The 20,190-nt window shown below is 41.9% G+C and overlaps 1 protein-coding gene across 1 annotated transcript in view; it reads left to right on the top strand.

Annotated features, from left to right (window-relative positions):
- Positions 1-15,148: 15,148 nt before the first annotated feature.
- Positions 15,149-20,190, top strand: part of FAM221A (family with sequence similarity 221 member A) — a 24,501-nt gene continuing 19,459 nt past the window's right edge. Inside the window, exon 1 of the mRNA XM_044678859.1 lies at positions 15,149-15,210. Coding sequence (XP_044534794.1) covers positions 15,149-15,210 — 62 coding nt within the window. The remainder of the gene's footprint in view (positions 15,211-20,190) is intronic.

A 20,190-nucleotide genomic window follows, 5' to 3' on the forward strand; every position in this document is an offset into this window, starting at 1 on the left:
CAATTCCTGGAGGTCTCTCCAGTTCACATGGAATTCCTCCAGTTCATTATTCCTTTGAGCACAATAGTATTCCATCACCAGCAGATACCACAATTTGTTCAGCCATTCCCCAATTGAAGGGCATCCCCTCATTTTCCAATTTTTTGCTACCACAAAGACCAGCAGCTATAAATATTTTTGTACAAGTCTTTTTCCTTATGATCTCTTTGGGGTATAAACCCATCAGTGGTATGGCTGTATCAAAGGGCAGACAGTCTTTTAAAGTCCTTTGGGCATAGCTCCAAATTGCCATCCAGAATGGTTGGATCAATTCACAACATGCATTAATGTCCCAATTTTGCCACATCCGCTTCAACATTTATTGCTTTTCTTTGCTGTCAAATTAGCCAATCTGCTAGGTGTACCTCAGAGTTGTTTTGATTTGCATTTCTCTAATTATAAGAGATTTAGAACACTTTTTCATGTGCTTATCGATAGTTTTGGTTTCTTTATCTGAAAATTGCACATTCATGTCCCTTGACCATTTGTCAATTGGGGAATGGCTTGATTTTTTGTACAATTGATTTAGCTCCTTATAAATCTGAGTAATTAGATGGCTTATAACCTTTTGAGGAAAAAAAAAACCCAAACCTCCTTGCGTGGGGGTGTATTAAGCTATTGCTCCTACCACAAGTCGATATTTGTTGTTATTCAGTCCTGTCTGACTCTTTCTCATCCTAGTTGGGGTTTTGTTGGCAAAGAGTCAGGAGGGGCTCCCCATTTATTTCTCCGGCTCATTTTACAGATAAGGAAATTGAGGCCAATAGGGTTCAGTGACTTGCCCAGGTTGACATAGCTAAGATACTGGAATGGTTGGCCTTTTTCTTCTCCAGCTCATTTTATAGATGAGGAAGTCAATGCTGTGTATTGGTTCTAAGGCAGAAGAGTGGTAAGGGTGGGCAATGGGGGGGTCAAGTGACTTGCCCAGGGTCACACAGCTAGGAAGTGTCAGGCCAGATTTGAACCCAGGACCTCCCATCTCTAGGCTTGGCTCTCAATCCACTGAGCCATCTAGCTTTCCCAAGAGTGATTTTTTTTAATATATATTTTTAAACCCTTAACTTCTGTGTATTAGTTCCTTGGTGGAAGAGTGGTAAGGGTAGGCAATGGGGGTCAAGTGACTTGCCCAGGGTCACACAGCTGGGAAAGTGTCTGAGGCCAGATTTGAACCTAGCACCTCCCGTCTCTAGGCCTGGCTCTCAATCCACTGAGCTACCCAGCTGCCCCAAGAGTGATTTGTTTTTGAAAGAAATGCAAAGACCCATTCAAGATCTTTGGAAAACTTGCTTCCAAGTTAGTTGATTGATTCAACCTCAGAAATACAGTGCTAACTTACTATAAACATTGTTTTGGTTTGAAGAGACCACATTTTGCCTCTCTCCCATCACTGGAAACCATGACTTGTTTATCCTTAATTTTCTGATACTAAACAGTTTTTAATCTATAATTAATTAATTCTCATAATTTGAACTAAGCTCTTGAGTCTCTGCTTTAGGTCTTAAATTTATACACACACATATACCGAAATCATCTGACCGATTTAATGATGGGAACAGAATCCTTGTCCTTCCTTCCTTCTTTCCACACCTGTAGTTAATCATGGGGTATATGGAGGTGTAAGATTAAAAATTAATATCCAGATACTCCAAGTATTATATTTAATAAGATTTATTAGTAATAACATGAATTAAAGGAAAATAAAAAGACTAAAGAGGGAGCTAACCTAGCCGCCGACTGGAGAGGAGAGAGAGAAAGGGAGGGCTTACAGCAAACTTATAACTATGTGGATGAAGGGAAAGGGATTCTGGGAGATTTTCTAATTATATGGTGGAGGTCAGGAAGGACAAGCATCTCTGGTGCAAGGGCTTGCTGATCCTTTTTCAAGGCTGCCCATCTTCCTTTGGTGCCAACCTTTTCCCAGTTCTCACTCGTGACTCCAAGAAGCTGTGGCATGTGCAAAAGCTATTTTGGCAACCTAAGTGGAGGGCAACTGACTGGCCTCTAACCTGTTGGTGAGTTGAGGGGCACCTGAACACATTCCCCCCTCAGAATGGGTGGCTGAGAACAATTTGTTCCAACAGCTATTGATGAAAGTAAATAAATTTGGGTTGGGTTTGATGGATATAAATGCTATTAAGTGGGGTAACACCAGGGTATCTAGCTGGGTTATCACAGTGAGTCCCTATTGTTGGGAGGTGCCAAGTCACCAGATTTTGGGAAAGGGAACTTATCAAAGAGAGTCTGGTATATATACAAAAGGTTTATTAACAACTGGGTCTGGAAGGGAAGGGAGTAGGTAGACTATATTAAACAACTTGGGTCCCCTCCCCAAAGTCCAGAAGGGTGACTCCACACCAGCGATTCCCAAAGTGGGCACCACCGCCCCCTGGTGGGTGCTGCAGCGATCCAGGGGAGGCGGTGATGGCTATTAATTGCTATTAAAGTTTAAAAAATTAATTTCCAGGGGCACTAAGTAATATTTTTTCTGGAAAGGAGGTGGGAGGCCAAACAAGTTTGAGAATCCCTGCCCTACACTATCAGACTAAAATCCCTCAGCTGCCTTACATTTACCCTATCCTGAGTTCCTCTTGAGCTATAATAATTATAAATATTATTTATTTATATATGATTATAAATAATATTATATATAATATATATAAAATTATAAATAATGAATAACAGTGGAAAGGTGAACAGGTCCAGCTGAGTAAGGTGGGGTCTCACATGTGTGTCCACAGAAGTCCAGATGATACTGCTATCTAATCCAAGCTAGGAGGACGAGTGAGGATTTTGACATCAGAGTCCACCCCTGAATGGCTCACCTACATTCAACCAAATTCCAGCAAAAGGTCTCTTGATAGATGATGGGTTCCAGTCAAAGCAGGATCCACACAGAGGAAATGCAGCTCTTTCCATCCAAAGGGAAATTCAAGGAGTGACTGACTTTCCTCTGCCACCTGCTCTAAGTTCTGGGACCTTCTCCTGTTGATCCCCTTCCCTCTGCTAGGCTAGTTTCCTCCAGCTCTGGGAAGGCATCCGAAAGAGCTTGGGTAGACACCAAAGATGTCAGTCATTCACTGCCCCCCGACTTGTCTCGCTGCTGGGCTTGGATGGCTCTGGAAGAGAGGCGGTGGCTGCTGCCTTTATGCCACAATGCCTCACTTCAGTCCGACTCATGAGCTTTGCTGTCATGGTCTTTTTCGACAAAGAACAACAAGTGATCATGGAGAGCGAGAGAGGCAAAGGCAGAGTTGTGGCACGCCCTGTGTGCCCACAGTTTCCATTCTTTCCCATTTGGCTTCCATTCTCTTCAGTGATAAGCATCGGGATGCCATTTGACATAAAATCCAGGGCCACCGGGCTGAGCATCGTTCCAAGTCCCTCGGGTTTGGCTGGCTTTTGTACTCCATCCAAGCCTACGTCTCCTCCCAGCCGGGGCATGCAGGGGGCCATATTTGGATAAACACCAATTTTCAGAGATGGACATGGATGGACCACCCTCCCCACCACACCCTCTTTTCTCCCACTTTACACGTCAAATGACTTTATGCGTGTGTGGTATTCCAATCACATATAAACTGTTTTTAACTCACATGAAGTGGTGACACTATTAAAAAGCAAGAAGTTTAGAGTAAATACAGACACTATTTCACTCTATCTGTTGTTAAAAAAAATAGAGGAATTAACAGCATCAATTAAGGACAATGGCTATTGAATTTTTAATTTCTTGGGCTCGATTTTTGTTAGAAAAGTAAAAGGTCTTTTTTTTTGCTGGGGTTTGGATCTTTGTTTTTGAAGGGCAGTATTTCAATAGGATAATTAAAAAGCAGGTTTCAGCATAACCATTTTTGAGAGCTATCAAAGGATCCAGCTGAAGATTTTCTTTAGCATACCATGTGCTTATCTGTATAATTCAGGCTTGTGATATTTACCAATAATATATCTGCCCAAACGATTTTGAGAAAAATGAATGTTCCTGTTCTCTAGGGGTAATGCAAATTGTTGAAGAGATAAAGTTGCTGTGTTACGAATGGTTGATGCACTGGCCTTGGAATTAAAAGATCTCTATTTAAAGCCCTGGCACTTATCAGTCATGTGAATTTGGTCAAAGTACTCAAGGACAACAACTATATATAATTCATTTTTCTACTGCCTCTCCTGCTCAGTAAGACGCCTTCATTTAGTTGACATAAGGCAATAATTATTTGTTGAAAGAATAAAAAAAACTGCATTGGTAAAGGAGATTCGTTGCTAGGAGTCCCCAAATGAATGAAAAAGACATTTATTAGATACTTTCTGTGTGCCAGGAACTATGCTAAACTCCATAAACTGAAGAGATTTTTTTTAATTGACCTAAAATGCTCCAAGAAAAATAGTTTCAAAACTACTTAAGAAACGAATCAACAAAAGAAAAATCTGAGCACAATAAAAAAAGCTGAGATGAAAACATTGCCCTCCAAACACTGAAACAATGGATTGGAACGTTATTTGGACAGAAGACATTACAAGAGGAAAATTGATTCTTCATATGGGATTTTCAATGTCATCGGGCATAAGATGCATTTTAGGAAATATCTGTGGTGTTTAGAGTTCAATTAATCCTTAATAGAGGAATTAGATATAATTGTGGAATTCCATTTCAGTGGAACTTTCCCCTTATTATGATCAAGAATCGAGGGAGTCTTTCCCAAACACCCTGTCACAAATTATTGAAAGTATTATCAATGATAAGCATATTTTGCTTTCATTCTCCTTCTCTAAAATGGTATTCTGTGTATTAACCAAAATATTTGAATAGCAGATTCTTGCACTGAGGGATAAGAGAAAGTCTCCCCTGATGCTATTTGGGAAGAGTTGGGGCATTGGGGGATCATAGACAGAGCTGGTGGTAGTGATCTCCTGATGACACAAGGCTACACCATTTTCTCAAAGTCTCTTCCATTTTGTCTTTAAAAAGACATCAGGGGCAGCTAGGTGGCTTGGAATAGGAAGGACCTGAGTTCAATTCTGGCCTCAATCACTTCCTAGCTCTGTGACCCTGGACAAGTCACTTAACCCTGTTTGCCTATCCTTAGCTGCTCTTCTGTCTTGGAACCAATACACAGTATTGATTCTAAGATAGAAGGGAAGGGTTAAAAAATGTTTATGGGTCAGCTAGGTGGCTCAGTGGATAGAGAGCCAGGCATGGGGTGGGGAGGACCTGGGTTCAATTCTGGCCTCAGTAATTTCCTAGCTGTGTGATCTCGGGCAAGTCACTTAACCCTGATTGCCTAGCTGTTGCCCTTCTGTCTTGGAATTGTTACTAAGACAGAAAATAAAGAGTTCTGATTTTCTTTTTTTTAAAGACACCAGTCTTCAGTCAAAGCAGAGGACCTGTTATTTCTTGGTGGAAGAAACTTCCTCTCCCAATCAAGATCAATATCTGGGCTCAATTTCCAGGCTTAGAGAGTCACTTGGGGGATTGGGATGTTTGATAACCTGCTCAGGGTCATGTAGCCATCAGGGGTGAGACATGGGACTTGAACTGAGGACTTTCTACCAAACACGGAGAACAGGAGAGCAGTGGGAGACCTCTGGGAAGCCGGACAGTAGGGATAGGATAGGGGAAGGAGAAGGTGGGCCAGGGCAAGAGAGGGGAATATTAAATAAACAAATGAATGAATTCCTGAGAAAACAATAGATATAGCATTTGTCAGTCGTTGTAGAATGCTTGGAGGAGAAAAATATAAAGAGAGAAAATCCCTGCCCCCAAAAGGCAGTGGTAACCAGATGAGAGAGCTTCGGTCTGGGAAGTCACAGTTGGCAAGTTGATGCAAAAGGGCACTCGATTGACTTTTAAGAAGTAATGGGACTATTGACTTGTTTTCTGTACCCAGATCAAGGGGAAAGTGGGGGCCGGGGGTGCAGCCAGTGACAAGATGGCCTCAGTGGGCAGCCAGATGGCCACATAATATCAATAATACAGTTGGTTATTAGATTAGTGTTTTTAGAAAGATGCTGTTATTACCGTCTTTTCAGACAATTTCATAGTGTCAGAACCAATATAACCATGGCAACTTTATAGGACAAATTTATTGCTTTCTGCACATCATTACAATTGACTGACACAAGGGTAGATCTCATGGGGCTTCTTAGATTTAGAGCCTTTGTCACAGTTTGGAGATGAAAGAAAAAAGTCTTTCTCTCTTCCCCTTAAAATTACTTTTACTTGCTATATACTTGTACTAATTTTACATCTTTATGATTTCTTACATTAATTCTGGACTTTGCATACACTCTGGATTTACCTATCTTTACGTATTGTGACTCCTTTGTCCACTTCTTCAAGAACAAGCTGGGGTGGGGTGGCCAGGTGGCTCAGTGGATTGAGAACCATACCAAGGACAGGAGGTCTTGGATTCAAATGTGTCTCAGAACCTTTCTAGCTGTGTGACCCTGGCCAAGTCACTTAACCTCAGTTGCCTAGCCCTTATCTCTCTTCTGCCTCGGAACCAATACACAGTATTGATTCTAGGACAGAAGGTAAGTTTCCTTGAGATCAGGGATTCTGTGTGTGTGTGTGTGTGTGTGTGTGTGTGTGTGTGTGTGTGTGTGTGTGTGTGTGTGTCTTTGTATCTCCCTGGTTTGGCACAACCATTTGGAGTTGGGGGAAGCAGTACCTATACCTGTGACTTCATAGGTCTATACTGCATGAGGGAAATGACTCTACCAACGGTAGGTGGAAATGCTGTGCAATTTAGAGTCTTAGGCAGGCCCTGAGATATTAAGTGATTTGCCTAGGGTCTGACATATAGTATTATTTGAACCCGGATCTTCCTGGCAGAGAGGCTAACCATCCACTATGCCTCTGATCCTAGGAACTTCCTGGGCATTGGTTTATTGAAATTGAAGTCCATCTTACAACCCTCGGGCCCAAATTAATTAGAAGAGTGTGTTTCATTAATACAGATATTTGTCTGATGGAAATATTTGTTAAAAGTACATTTCACCTTCCTGAGGACTGAAAACACGGGCTCTGAATTCCAGAGGGAAGCTAGAAAGTGGCAGTGATCTGGCAAGTTGGATTATGGTAGTCTGCCAGCCCTGGCTCATCCTCAGGTCCATGAAATATTCAGAGACTCCAATATTCTTGGCCGCAAGTTCAGTGTATCCGGAAACAGTGGCCTTTATCAATATGGAAGGGAAAAGAATTGGCTTCCCCGAACAGGGCACTTTTGGCCTTTCTCAGATTTCTTCTCTCCTTTTGTCATATTCGTCAGAGTGGTAGCATCCTTTTCTAAGAGCACGCCTTGGCAGGTAGGTGGTATATTGGATAGAGTGCTGGGCTTGCAGGCAGGGAGACCTGAGTTCAGATTCGGTTTCTGTGACCCTGGACAAGTCATTTAATCTCTTTTAGCCTCAGCTTCCTCATCTGTAAAATGGGGATAATAATAGTGCCTACCTTTCAAGGTTGTGAGGATCAACTGAGACAATAATTGTAAAGTGCTCAGCACAGTGTTTGGTTTACAGTAAATGCTACAAAAACAGCACTATTATTATCATCGTTAAGACAGCCCTGGATAATGAGATTCACAGGTTAGAAGTAAAAATCTACCAAACGTTTAAGAAGAATATATATATTTTATCCTCATTTTCTTTCCCTCTTAGGATCATCCTGTCCATTCTTTTCCCCTCTTTAATCCTGTACCTAAGCCAAGCTTTCAACTTCTTTCTTTAACTCAAGTTTAGCCACTGGACCTCTAAGCTGGCTTCCTTTACACCTACAACAATATGAAGTGAGATGGAATCACAGAATTTCAGGGTTCAAAAGGACCTGGGGACCATTGGGGTAAAGCCTGTGATTTCATGGTTACAGGGAGTTCCTCATGAGGAAACTCTCTCCACCAATACAGATTGGCAACCCATCTGCTATTTAGAGTCTTGGAGAATTGCCTGAAGCTCTATGGCAGGGGTTCCCAAACTTTTTTGGCCTACCATCCCCTTTCCAGAAAAAATATTCCTTAGCTCCCTGGAAATTAATTTTTTTTTAAAATTTTAATAGCAATTAATAGGAAAGAGAAATGCCCCTGTGGCCATCACCGCCCCCCTGGATCGCTGCAGCACCCACCAGGAATCACTGCTCTATGAGGTAAGTGATTTGGCCAAAGTCACAAGTCTTAGAGGTAAGGCTTGAACCTGGGTTTTTCGCTGACACTGAAGCCAGTTTTCAATCCATTGGGCCATGCTGATTCTCCTGTCAGACTTGAACACTTGCTATCTGAAATGTCCTTTCCTGTAGAATAAGACTTCTTAACATTTCTTAGGTCCTGGATCCCTCGGGCAGTCTGGAAAAGCCTGTGGGCCCCTTCTCAAGGCATGTTTTTAAGTGCATAAAAGAAAATATAGAGGTTCATAAGGAAACTAACTGTATTGAAATGTTTTCTTCAGTCATCTTTAGTCATGTCTGGCTCTTTGTGACCCTCGTTGGGGGGTTTTCTTGGCCGAGATACTGGAGAGGTTTATCCTTTCTTTCTCCAGATCATTTTACATTTGAGGAAATTGAGGCAAACTGTGTGAAGTGACTAGCCCAGGCTCACACAGCTAGTAAGAGGATGAAGCCAGATTTGAACTTGGGAAGCTGAATCTTCCTGATTTCGGACTCAGTTCTCTCTCCATGCCCTCGTCCAAGTTCACAAAACCTTTGGTGTTAAAGGGATCTGTGGACCTTTGTTCTAGAACACAACTGAAAAATGGTCATTCAGGGTCTAGGGAGGCAGAGTCCACCAGCTCCCAGGAAAGCCCATGCAGTTGCTTCATCTAGCTGTTTAATGGGGCCCAGGCGAATTGTGTTAGAACCTCCAGACGATACCAGGGACTTCTCTAGTGAGTCTCATAGAAACGGACTGATTCATCGTTGAGCTTTTGTATTTCCAGTGGGGTGATGTACAAGACTTGCATTTAGGGGACATTCGGTGTCTTCTAGAGGAAGTGGCAATGACCGTCATGTCGAGATGGGTTTGGAGCGTTCCTTGTCGTTTATAGGTGCTAGGACGAAGGCTAGACCGTACGGTACCATGAGGCGATGACAGCATTTGTCAGGATATGGTGGGGAAAAGGGAGAAGAAAGGGGCCAGGCCTCATCTGGGGCACCCCAGCCTGGGACCCTCCTCTCTGCGCCTTGGTCTTAAAATGGTGCAAGTTTCAAGAGACACCGATTAAACAAGTCACCTATAAAAAAACCACCTCTTTATTTTAAAGTCTCATCTAGAAGAAAGAAAGCAACCAAAGAACCATCATTTATTTGGCTCCTACTGTATGCCAGGCTGGGAATCCAAAGGCAAAAGTAAAGGCGCTCTTGCCACTGGAGACATCTTGTTAATGCTTTGCCTCATTGGGATGTGGATGGATATAGAATTTGCTGCAGCTTCAGTGGACCATCTACTGCCTTTGTGGGTAACGAGGGGGGCAGTGACAGGTTTTTACCCCATTCCAATGTTGGGAAAGAATGTTTTCCCACCTTTCTAGGGCAAACTCTCAACACTTTGGTCTCTGGGGAGCACACCCCAAACTTCAGCTCTGTTCTTGAATAGTGTTAGTTACTTTAACTTCGAGTCAAAGGTGGCATCCCTGCCTGCTCAGGGAGTCCTTATCTTAGCTTTCCTTGGCTTTGGTCCAAAAGGAAGGGAGCTCCTGGAGGGCACTTCTTACTTCCTGGGTCATCAGTGTAGGACTGGAGATAACACCCAGCCGGGATTCTGACTCCTGCATCACCTGCTCTCCTAACCAAGATGGCGACTCCGTTCTCTGCAACTAGACGGGAAATGAAAGGCAGGAACATATAGCCCTAGAGAGGATGAAGGCCCTGAGTCTTTCCTCTTTTTTTAAAAATTATTTTAAACTCTTAACTTCTGTGCATTGGTTCATAGGTGAAAGAGTGGTAAGGGTGGACCATGGGGGTCAAGTGACTTGCCCAGGGTCACACAGCTGGGAAGTGTCTGAGGCCGGATTTGAACCCAGGACCTCCCATCTCTAGGTCTGGCTCTCAATCCACTGAGCTACCCAGCTGCCCCCAGTCTTTCCTCTTACAGCATAGTCTCTCACTTGATGCCCCGATTAAAGATGCCTCTGAGCTCCCTCTGATGTCAATAAAGCCAAAGATGTGGCTGAACCTGACTTTTTGGAGACAATTCTGGCAGGCAACAGAAAGCAGCCCCTCCTAACCATAGGATTAGCCAGCCAGGACTAATCACAGTCTGTCTTGTCAAGTGGCAAGTGTTGACTCAGTGCCTACTGTGTGCCAGGCATTGTTTGGAGCACTGCCTCTATATTCTTCACAGCCTTTCAAGGTTCTGCCATCACCATTCTGCCAGAAGCCATCTCCTCTGGGTTCTTCATGTGTTCCACATGGAGAGATGCCATCTGAGTAAACTAATGGGTTCTCTGCATGGCCTAGATCCCCTTTCCACTAAGGATCAGGTTAGTTGATCACAAATGAGAATATAAGAGATATTAAAGATTCATGTGACTTGACTACCCCAGTTCCTTGGGTTGGAACCACAGGTTGGGTTTGGTTCCGAGAAATGAGGCCGCACTGGCAGGACTCCTGGGTCACTAACCCTGCTCAGAACTTCAGGCGAGGTCCGACTACCTTGATCTGTTCCCTCCTGGTGAGATCTTTGTCCCAGGGAGACAAAGAGAGCTGATCCTTTCACAAATGGCCCAATCTAGAGGAAGTGGACCTTCAAACTGCCTGATCGGGAGTCATCTAAAGAAGAGACTGGTAGAATTGGGGTGGGGGGAGCAGCATGAATTAGACGTGGGAACTTCTCAGTCATTCCAGCTATTTCTGTCTCCATTTCCTCATCTGTCCCCAAGGAATCTTGTCTGACTGGGTTGCATCAACTGGAAAAAATGGGGACCACAAATAGCCCTGAGCTCAGCCTTCCCCCAACTTTGTAACGGTTCAGAAGCTGTTGCTCTCTGTCTTATCACTCATGAGATTCCCCATCCGAATTTGGAAACAACGAATGGGAAGAAGACTGGCCTTGAAGGCAGGGAGCCTGCATTCAGGCTCCACTTTTGATCCTCTCTCCGTGTGTCCTAGAGGAAGTCACCGAATGCTTTTCTCTGCTCTAGTGATAGCCTGCTTTCGTCCAGAGCAATTTCTTAAGCCTCAACCCTGCCTGGGAAAAGTACTCTGCACACACCCTGCAGCGCGTGCCCAGATAATGAGGGCACGTTTGCTGCCCTCACGTGGTTGGGGAGCTACCTTTGCAGTCAGGAGCCTCCACCTTTGTTTTTCCTGCTTAAATCTGTTGTGATCACAGCAAAGTCTCACTTGATCACACACCTCTTTTCTTCCCCCCCCCCCCAAATCCAATCCAGAGAGTGTCTATTAAACGCTTACGATGTAGAGACACGGAGAACGTGTCTACTGTCAAAATAATAGGCGAGTGTAAAAATAAGTGGGGAAAACTATGCTCAGAACACACACACTCTCTCTCAGCTCTGCTTCAAACTCCAATGCTTTCTCAGCTTCTCTACTTCTCATCTCTAAACTAATGAAACAAGGGGGGCAGCTGGGTAGCTCAGTGGATGGAGAGTCAGGCCTAGAGACGGGAGGTCCTAGATTCAAATCTGGCCTCAGACACTTCCCAGCTGTGTGACCCTGGGCAAGTCACTTAACCTCCATTGCCTACCCTTACCACTCTTCTGCCTTGGAGCCAATACACAGTATTGACTCCAAGACAGAAGGTAAGGGTTTAAAAAAAATAAACTAATGAAATAATACTTATTTTCTATTATCATCCTTATACTACATAATGATTTTAGGAGGGAGTGTGTGTGTGTGTGTGTGTGTGTGTGTGTGTGTGTGTGTGTGTGCAAACATGCACACCGGAGGTAGATGGAGAAGTTAAGCTCTTACCAGGGACCTCAGTCCCTAAAGAAGCCTCTTTGGGGTTCTGAAACTAGCTTGGCATATTTACTAGCACCTCATTTTCATTCCTTACCCCAGAGCCTGGCCGTCCTTTGTTCTAGGAGGCGACTCTAAGGAGGGATATGATGCTGAGAATAAAATGATGATTTCCAATGAGTAATAAGTTCACATTGAAGACAAACCAGGCCGAGATAACGTGTCAACGGGGAGAGCATCCATATGGATGACACGCAGATCTCTCAAGTGGTGAAGGAATGGGTCCAGATAGGGGATGACAAATGTTGTCTATCTGCTAGAATGTTTTCCCTTGCTGCCTTCTCCCATGTATCAGCCACAACAGCCATTAAACCCAGGCTATCTTTCGTTGTTGACTTTAACCCCTCTTTTCTCTAATGACGATCCTTCAAAAGACAGTTTAATTTCTTGGCAGGAGGAGACATATGGGCTTCTTAAGAACTTAAAAAAAAGCCCAAACTCCCCCAACCCAATCAGTTGCTTACTGAATCAAAGGTCGGGAAGGAGGAGGCATTCGCACTTTTTGCCCCCCTTTCATCCAGATCTATAGCTAAACCACTTTCTATCTGAGTCTCCCAGAGTCAGTGGAAGACCAGGTAGCTGGCTAGCCTTAGAGAGTGGACTTCCATTTTAAAAGATCCCCAATTAAGTGATAGAAAGCATTTTCAGTGCAAAATTAGAATTCACCCAGAACTCCTCATCTCTAATAGATTAAGTGAATCGCAATACATTTGCACTGACATGTGATGGTCCCCTGGGTAGAGTGAAGGAATGAGGGAACATAGACTTTATTATTTCACTTAATCACGGCAGGAGCTCTATGCAGGGTCCAATCCATCTCCCTCAGTTATTATCAGTTACTCTACGGCATGTAAAATGTCTAGCAAGAATTGATCAGTGCAACTTTAAATGACTCTAAGTGCCATCCATTTCCACACCAGATTTGCTTATTTCTACCATTAAACAAAGGTCTTCAGATGCTATTGATTTTGTTTTTTTTGCATGTTATCTTCAGTTTGTCCTTGGCATTTCTGTGTTTGTTCTTCGCATCTACAGAAAAGGATGTGTCTGCTTAGCATTCTCGGCCAGGTTGGAGAATAAAGGATACACACTATATTTAGTCATATAATATACATCACCGTTTTGCATTCTGTACTGCTTTTCGAGATATAGGTGTACAGAAGTGATAGAAAGCTTTTTAATGAGCAGAATGCTGAAGGACATTTTGTCTTAGGCAAAAGAAAAAGGAAAAAAAACACCAACATAATTAAAAATCAATTCTATTAACTAGGGAGAACAAATCAGCTGCAGAGAATGTTGGTTTCTTCCATTTCGCCTTTATTGCCTTCCTTGTTTTCATTTCTGGGGAGAAAGCTGAGCTGTGTCCATGTACTTTGCACACGTACATATTCAGGCAACTCACTCAACAAATATTTATTAAGTGCCTACTATGTGCTGGGCATTTGAAATGTAAAGGCAAAAATGGCACAGTCCCTGCCCCCCAAGAGCTTATGTTCTATCAGGGGAGATGACACGTACATGTGAAAGTATATACAAAACAAATGCATTATAATTATGGGATGAGGAAGGCATCTGTATCAAGAAAGTCCCTATGAAGATGATTCTTTTTTTATTTTATTTTTTAATTGAAAAAAGTATTTAATTAATTGATTTAGACTATTTTTCCATGGTTCCATGGTTCCATTGAAGAAGGTTCTTGATCTCAGTTTTGAAAGAAACACAGGCTTAGAAGAGAGAGGGGCGAGGAGGGAAGAGCTCTCCAGGCACAGGGGCGAGGCAGTTGGTGGGAAGGGACAGGATGCAGTGCGGAAGCGCAAGCAGGCCAGTTGGGCTAGATGGTAGAGTCTTCAAAGGGGAGAATCGTATTTTGAGTTTGGAAAAGTGGCCAGAGCTTGTTTGAGAAGGGCTTTCAGGGCCAAAGAGAGAGAGTTTAGTACTTGATCTAGAAGCCTTGGAAAGCTCACTCTTCATAGAAGAATTAAGTGAGTCTCTCAAAGAATCCCAGTCATAAGAGGGTATTATTTAACAGTTATTATTACTCCATTAAAGATGGGCCAGTATATTGACCCTTCCAAATAAAACAAGTGGCATTTCTTGATGTCTTCACTTAGGCTGTCACCCCAGCATGAATACCATGAATGGGAAGGTCCCCTGAGAATGGAGAATCCTATAAAAACAAATCAACACACAAACCAAAGAAACCACCCAACAAATGATGTGAGGACCAAATGGGAAAGATGTGGTTTGACAACAACTTATGTGAAAAAAGATCTGGGGAAGTTTAGACCCCAAGTCCTACATGAGTAATCTAGACCATGTGGCTACTGGAAAAAAAACATCAACTGATACAGTCTTAGGTTGTATTAATGGAAAGATAGCATCTGTATCAAAAAGTGGAAACATTTCACAGTATTCTGCAATGGTCAGCATCTTGGGGGTTGTATTTAGTCTCGGTCACTATACTTTTTTAAAGTCTTCACTTTCCATCTTAGAATCAACACTGTACATTGGTTTTCAGGCAGAAGAGTGGTAAGGGCTAGGCAGGAGGGATTAAGTGACTTGCCCAGGGTCACACAGCTAGGGAGTGTCTGAGGCCAAACTTGGACCTAGGACTGTCTGTCTCTAGACCTGACTTTCCATCCACCTGGACACCTAGCTGCTTGGTCAGTACGTTTTAAAGAGGGATGTTGATATAAGTGGAGGGAACACATCAAGGGAAAAAAAGCAAGAAGAATAATGAGGGATCTAAGTTAGGAACACGAGTTAAAGGAAATGGGAATATTTAAACTGGAAAAGACAAGAGCAGGGGAACAGGGTAATTATCTTTAGAAAATTGAAGGGCTCTCACACAGGGGTAAACTGATAGATGAAAATTTCTGGAAGGCAGATTCGAGATCAATGTTAGGAAGCCCTTTTGGAATCGGACACATTAACAGTCACTTTATTGCTGGAGAAATTCCAGTGGACGAGGAATGAGTATCTGTCTGGGACATCACAGGAGGGATATCTGAGGCAGGGATGAGTTGAATCAGTTACCCTTTAAAAACCCTTTTTTACCTGAAGATTCTCTGAAACAGAGATTGATGAAATCTTGGACTATGTTGTTGCAGCCCTGAGACCATTGAGGGCAACATGGCAAAGTAGTGGAATGATACGATGACAGGAGTTAACCTATATGCCATCTATAACATAGAGGTCATACTCAAAGTGGCCACTAGGTGCCGCTGTGGAATCTCAGAGAAGAGGGCAAGTGGTCATTTATAAGCCATCAATGGTGTTCCTGCAATTTTCATGTGACTTTCAAATCTAATAATTTCATATTAGTTCAGTGGAAAACAAACAATTACAGTGATAGTTCACTTCTTCTGAAAGAATCGATGGTTATTCTTTAGATTTTTAAGTCTTTTCATTTCCCTGATATTTCCTGTGGTAATTAACCACTTCACCAAACTATCTGAATGTTATTGACTTGGTAAACTTAAGATTTCTTATGTAAGGAGTGGGGGAAAGGAATGAGCTATATTACGCATTTATTGATTTACCCCAGGGCAGTGTGGGGCAGCAGGCTTGGAACCAGAAGACCTACATTTGAATCTTAACTGTGATTTTGGACAACTCACTTACCTTCTCTGAGACTTAGTTTCTTTCTCAGTAAATTGAAAGCTAAAATTGGATGATTTTTCTGCAGTTGAATCCTTTGATTGAGGTAAATAATTTTGCCTAGGGTGGCTCCCATGAATATTTGCAGGACAATTTAAGTGGGCCAATAGAGGAAGGGAGCGTATCTCTTTGTTGGGGCTCAGACTTTGGCTGCTTCCTGTGAGAGATAAGCTCCATGATAGGAACTGCCCATGAATTCATTAGAGAAAATCCTAATCCTTATAGTTACTTCTACATTTTGACAGAAAATTGCCGCATGAAACTAGGCAGTTCATTAAAAGCTTTTTGATGGGAATTTAAAACAAGACTTTTCACCTAGGTCTTGGGCACTGCTTCCCTCAACTTACAGGATGCAATAAAAGGGCGAGCTGAAATGGAACAGTGACAGGTTACAGGAAAATCATCCTAACTCCACCTGATATTGGCATCTGCAGCTGTGAAATTCTATGGGGAGAGAAGACTGTCAGATGAAAACAAAATGTAATTTGGCTGTAATTATATAAAATTCCCCATACAATTTTATTTAGAAAAAAGGGAACGCTTCGTCAAATAACTGATGCAGAATGTCCATCTGAGTCCTTTTATCAGAACAATGGCAGCAGAAATAATCCCTCTGCTTACCAGTTTTTGCCTAATGTTTTATTGAGGTCCTAGAAAACTACGGGCTGTGGAGAATTTTAGAAATATTGTCCTTATGAAGGACTCATGAGAGGTAAATCAAAATCAGAATCATTCAGTCTTAGAAACAATCCTGCTAGGATCAAGTCTTATGATAATAAATTCCAAATTCTTACGCTATACCAGAATTTTGCTTTATTAATATTGCTCCAAAGTTCAATTTAATTCAACACATAATTAACATTCATTGTTAGTTACATGCAAAGGAGAGAAAGAGCCTGGAATTGTAGAAGATACAGTCCAGGACTTAGAGTTAGTAGGATCTAGGCTCAAATCTTTCCTCTGGTTTTTATAGCTTTATGACCATGGACAAAGTCTCTTTCTCCCTCTGAGCCTTAGGTGATTCTTTATTTTATTTTATTTTTCAATTATTTATTTATTTATTTATTTTTATTTTAAACCCTTAACTTCTGTGTATTGGCTCCTTGGTGGAAGAGTGGTAGGGGTGGGCCATGGGGGTCAAGTGACTTGCCCAGGGTCACCCAGCTGGAAAGTGTCTGAGGCCGGATTTGAACCTAGGACCTCCCATCTCTAGGCTTGGCTCTCAATCCACGGAGCTACCCAGCTGCCCCCAGGTGATTCTTTATTGCTATTAAATTAAGAAGGCTCGTGATCTGACTTGGTCCATTTCTATAGGACGGTTCATTTAAATGATATTCCAGGAACTGTCCAAGGTGCTGCACTGACAAGTACCAAACCAATAAAAGAGAATGAAAGATAAAGGAAGGAAAGGAGAAAAAAAGAAGACCCTTACCTCAAAAACCTTGTGTTTTAATGCAGACAGGGTTGGTGGAGGATATAACATGAACATGAGCCATATGATCACAAATTCAGAGCTGGAAGACCTTTAGAGGCCATCAAGAGCAACCCCTTAATTTTGCAGAGGAGGAAATCAAGGCACAGGGTGAATGACCCATGTAGAATTATATAGCTAGTAAACATCAAGTTAATACAAGGTAATTTGAGGAAAGAGAACACAAGTAATAGGTGATCTCTTGTCTAGAGCTTGGGAATCTTTTTGTTACATAGTTGGGTTTTGTTTTTGTTTTTTGTTACTTTGGTATTTGTAACAGGATTTGACCTGCATGTAGAAGAATTGCTGAGGTGGTTGACATTGTTGACTGAAATAAAAGGTGTAAAACAAGAAGGCTAACAAAAAGCCATTTTAAAATTAGATTTTGGTTTAGGATTCAAAAATGTTCAAATATTAAAAATTAAATAATTTAAATGCAAAAAGATTTTTCTTTGAAAGAGATGCTCTTCTAGCTGTTTCTTTTCCTTGTCTTAATGTCAACTCAACATTTCATTTATGCTCAAGAAAAATGAAACGAACTAGGCAAGCTTCGTGGGCATGCTTTGGAACTAACCTCTTCATGGTCAAGACATATCAAATGGCCAATGCAAAAAAATATTTGAAGCCTTCTCCATGATGCTTTTTCATCTTAGGAGCACAGATCTTTCTAGAGCTAGAAGGGATGTAGAGGCCTTCTAATTCAACCCCCTCATTTTACAGAGGAAATAACTGAAGTCCAAAGAGGTTCACTCCAAGTCACACAAGTGGTCAGCGAGCCAGGATTCAAATACTGATCCACTAACTCCCATGATACCATGCTTCTTCCCATCTTAAGGAATTCACTACTAGACATAGAATCACTTTTTTATAAGTTGCAAATAGCCTTATTCTCCTCTATGTACCATGAACTATTTGTTCTCTAAGTACATGGGTTTAAGGGTACAGAGCCTCTTTTGTTTCCATTTTTTGGGACCATCTCCCTACTTCCAATATATACCCTATAACTATGACTTTTCTTCCATCTTGTTCTCGATTGATTGCTCTTGTCTTTTCTCACTCCCATACTTTTTTCTTCTTTTTGTCACATAAAATAATCTTATTCAATTTACATATTAGACTTTGAGCTCTCATCTTTCACCTAAAAAACAAGAGGCAAATAAATTAATATAATTTTTCAAAATACCTGGAGTGATTCTGCACCTGTTGAATTCCTACCCATCCTACCAACTATTATAATTTTAATATCCATATAGTGCTTACTATGTACCAGACATTATGTTGAGCTATTCACAGTTATTGGGTCATTTGATCTTCATAACAATCCTGGGAGGTAGGATCTATTATCATATTTTTTACAGATGAGGAAACGGAGGCAAATAGGGATTTAAGTCACATTAAGTCCATTTTAATGCAGAATTTAGACATTAGAAAATTAGACATTAAGTCTAATTCAATGCAGGAAGAAATAGATTAAATCTAGTAAGTGTTTGAAGCTAGATTTGAACTCAGGTCTTCCTGACTCCAAGCCCAGTGCTCTGTGCATGATGGTACCCTTTAGCTGCCCCTAAAAGCAGGACTTTCTCTCACTCAACTGAGAAGTGGTGGACTACAGGTGCAGAGTAAAGCATACATTGCCATGTATGGCCAATATGTAGTGATAAAAAATTTTTACTCTCTTTCTGCATTACAAGGGATATGTGTTAGGAAGGAGCATTGGGAAGTGATAGTCATATTTTTTAAATGCAACAATAAATTAAAATATTTCCAGAGGAAAACTAACAAATGCCAATGAAATGCCAACCCTTGGATGAAGATATCAGATCTGTTTTCTAAATGTTGGTATCTATCTGCCTGCTAGCCTGGTGGGTGGTGGGGAGGGGGAAATGACTTATCACCAATCAATGTCTGAAACAGGATTCTAAGTCAGACTTTCCTGAATCTAAGTTCATCACTTTCCCTGCCACCTTTGGCATTTCAAGTCCTCTCCAATATAGTCCCAATCTCCCAGATTTTTCAAGTCATATTTTAATTCCTTTACTGATTTGCTTCAGCCAGACTGGACTCTTCTTGGTCTTCCCCAAATGTCCAGCAAGTTCTCACCCCAAAGGTCAAGGTCAGGCTCAGGGCCACTTTTTCCTTGACCTTGATCCTTCCCATCCCCACAAAATCATCTCTCCCTCCTCAGAGTTCTGAAGAGCCCATGGTCTGTTTCTTCCTTTTGTAGGGTAAACTAGAGAGAGAAAACTAGTGATTGAGTCTGGGCTCTTCTTACTGTGTGACCTTGGGGGAAATGAAATCACCTCCCTCCCTAAGCTTCAGATCACTCCATTGTAAAATTAGGGGTTTGGCCTAAATCAGTGGTGTCAAACTCAAATAGAAAGGAGGCCCCTAATCCAGGCAGAAAGATCCCTCAGTCTCATGGTGACTAGGTTTGAAAATGTAGTCTATGATTTATTGTATTTTATTTTTTTGTTAATTATTTCCTAGTTACATTTTAATCTGGTTTCTCTGCAATGGGGAGCTGCATTTTTGGCACCTCTGGTCTAGGTGGTCCAATCGATTTTGATGAGCTCTCCCTCTCTGTCTCTGTCTCTCTCTCTCTGTGTGTCTTGATCTTACTCATTCTGACTCTGTCTCTGTCTCTGTCTCTGTCTCTCTCTGTATGTGTCTGTATCTGTCTTTGTTTCCCTTCCCCTTCCCTCTCTCTTTTACTTGGCATGATTTCTATAATTAAAATTGGATGTAGCGGGGAAAAGCCTTTGTTATTTCTCAAGAGCTAAGGGAAAATACAAAATACAACTTTGGGTTGGTTATTTAGAAAAAATGGAAACTTAGGAAACAGTGAATGGAAAGAACAGTACATGCTAGAGAAGGATTGACTTTGTCCTAAGTGCTGTGGATACAATACTGCACCCACAAGTTTCAGATCCTCTCTCTCTCTCTCTCTCTCTCTCTCTCTCTCTCTCTCTCTCTCTCTCTCTTTCTCTCCCTCTCTCTCTCTCTTCTCTCTTTTCTCTCATGCTCTTTCTCTTCCCCCCCCCTTGTCTCTCTCTCTTCCCCCCTCATA

This window comes from Gracilinanus agilis, chromosome 5 (genome assembly GCF_016433145.1).
Source record: "Gracilinanus agilis isolate LMUSP501 chromosome 5, AgileGrace, whole genome shotgun sequence".
In the NCBI taxonomy this organism is placed as follows: Eukaryota; Metazoa; Chordata; class Mammalia; order Didelphimorphia; family Didelphidae; genus Gracilinanus; species Gracilinanus agilis.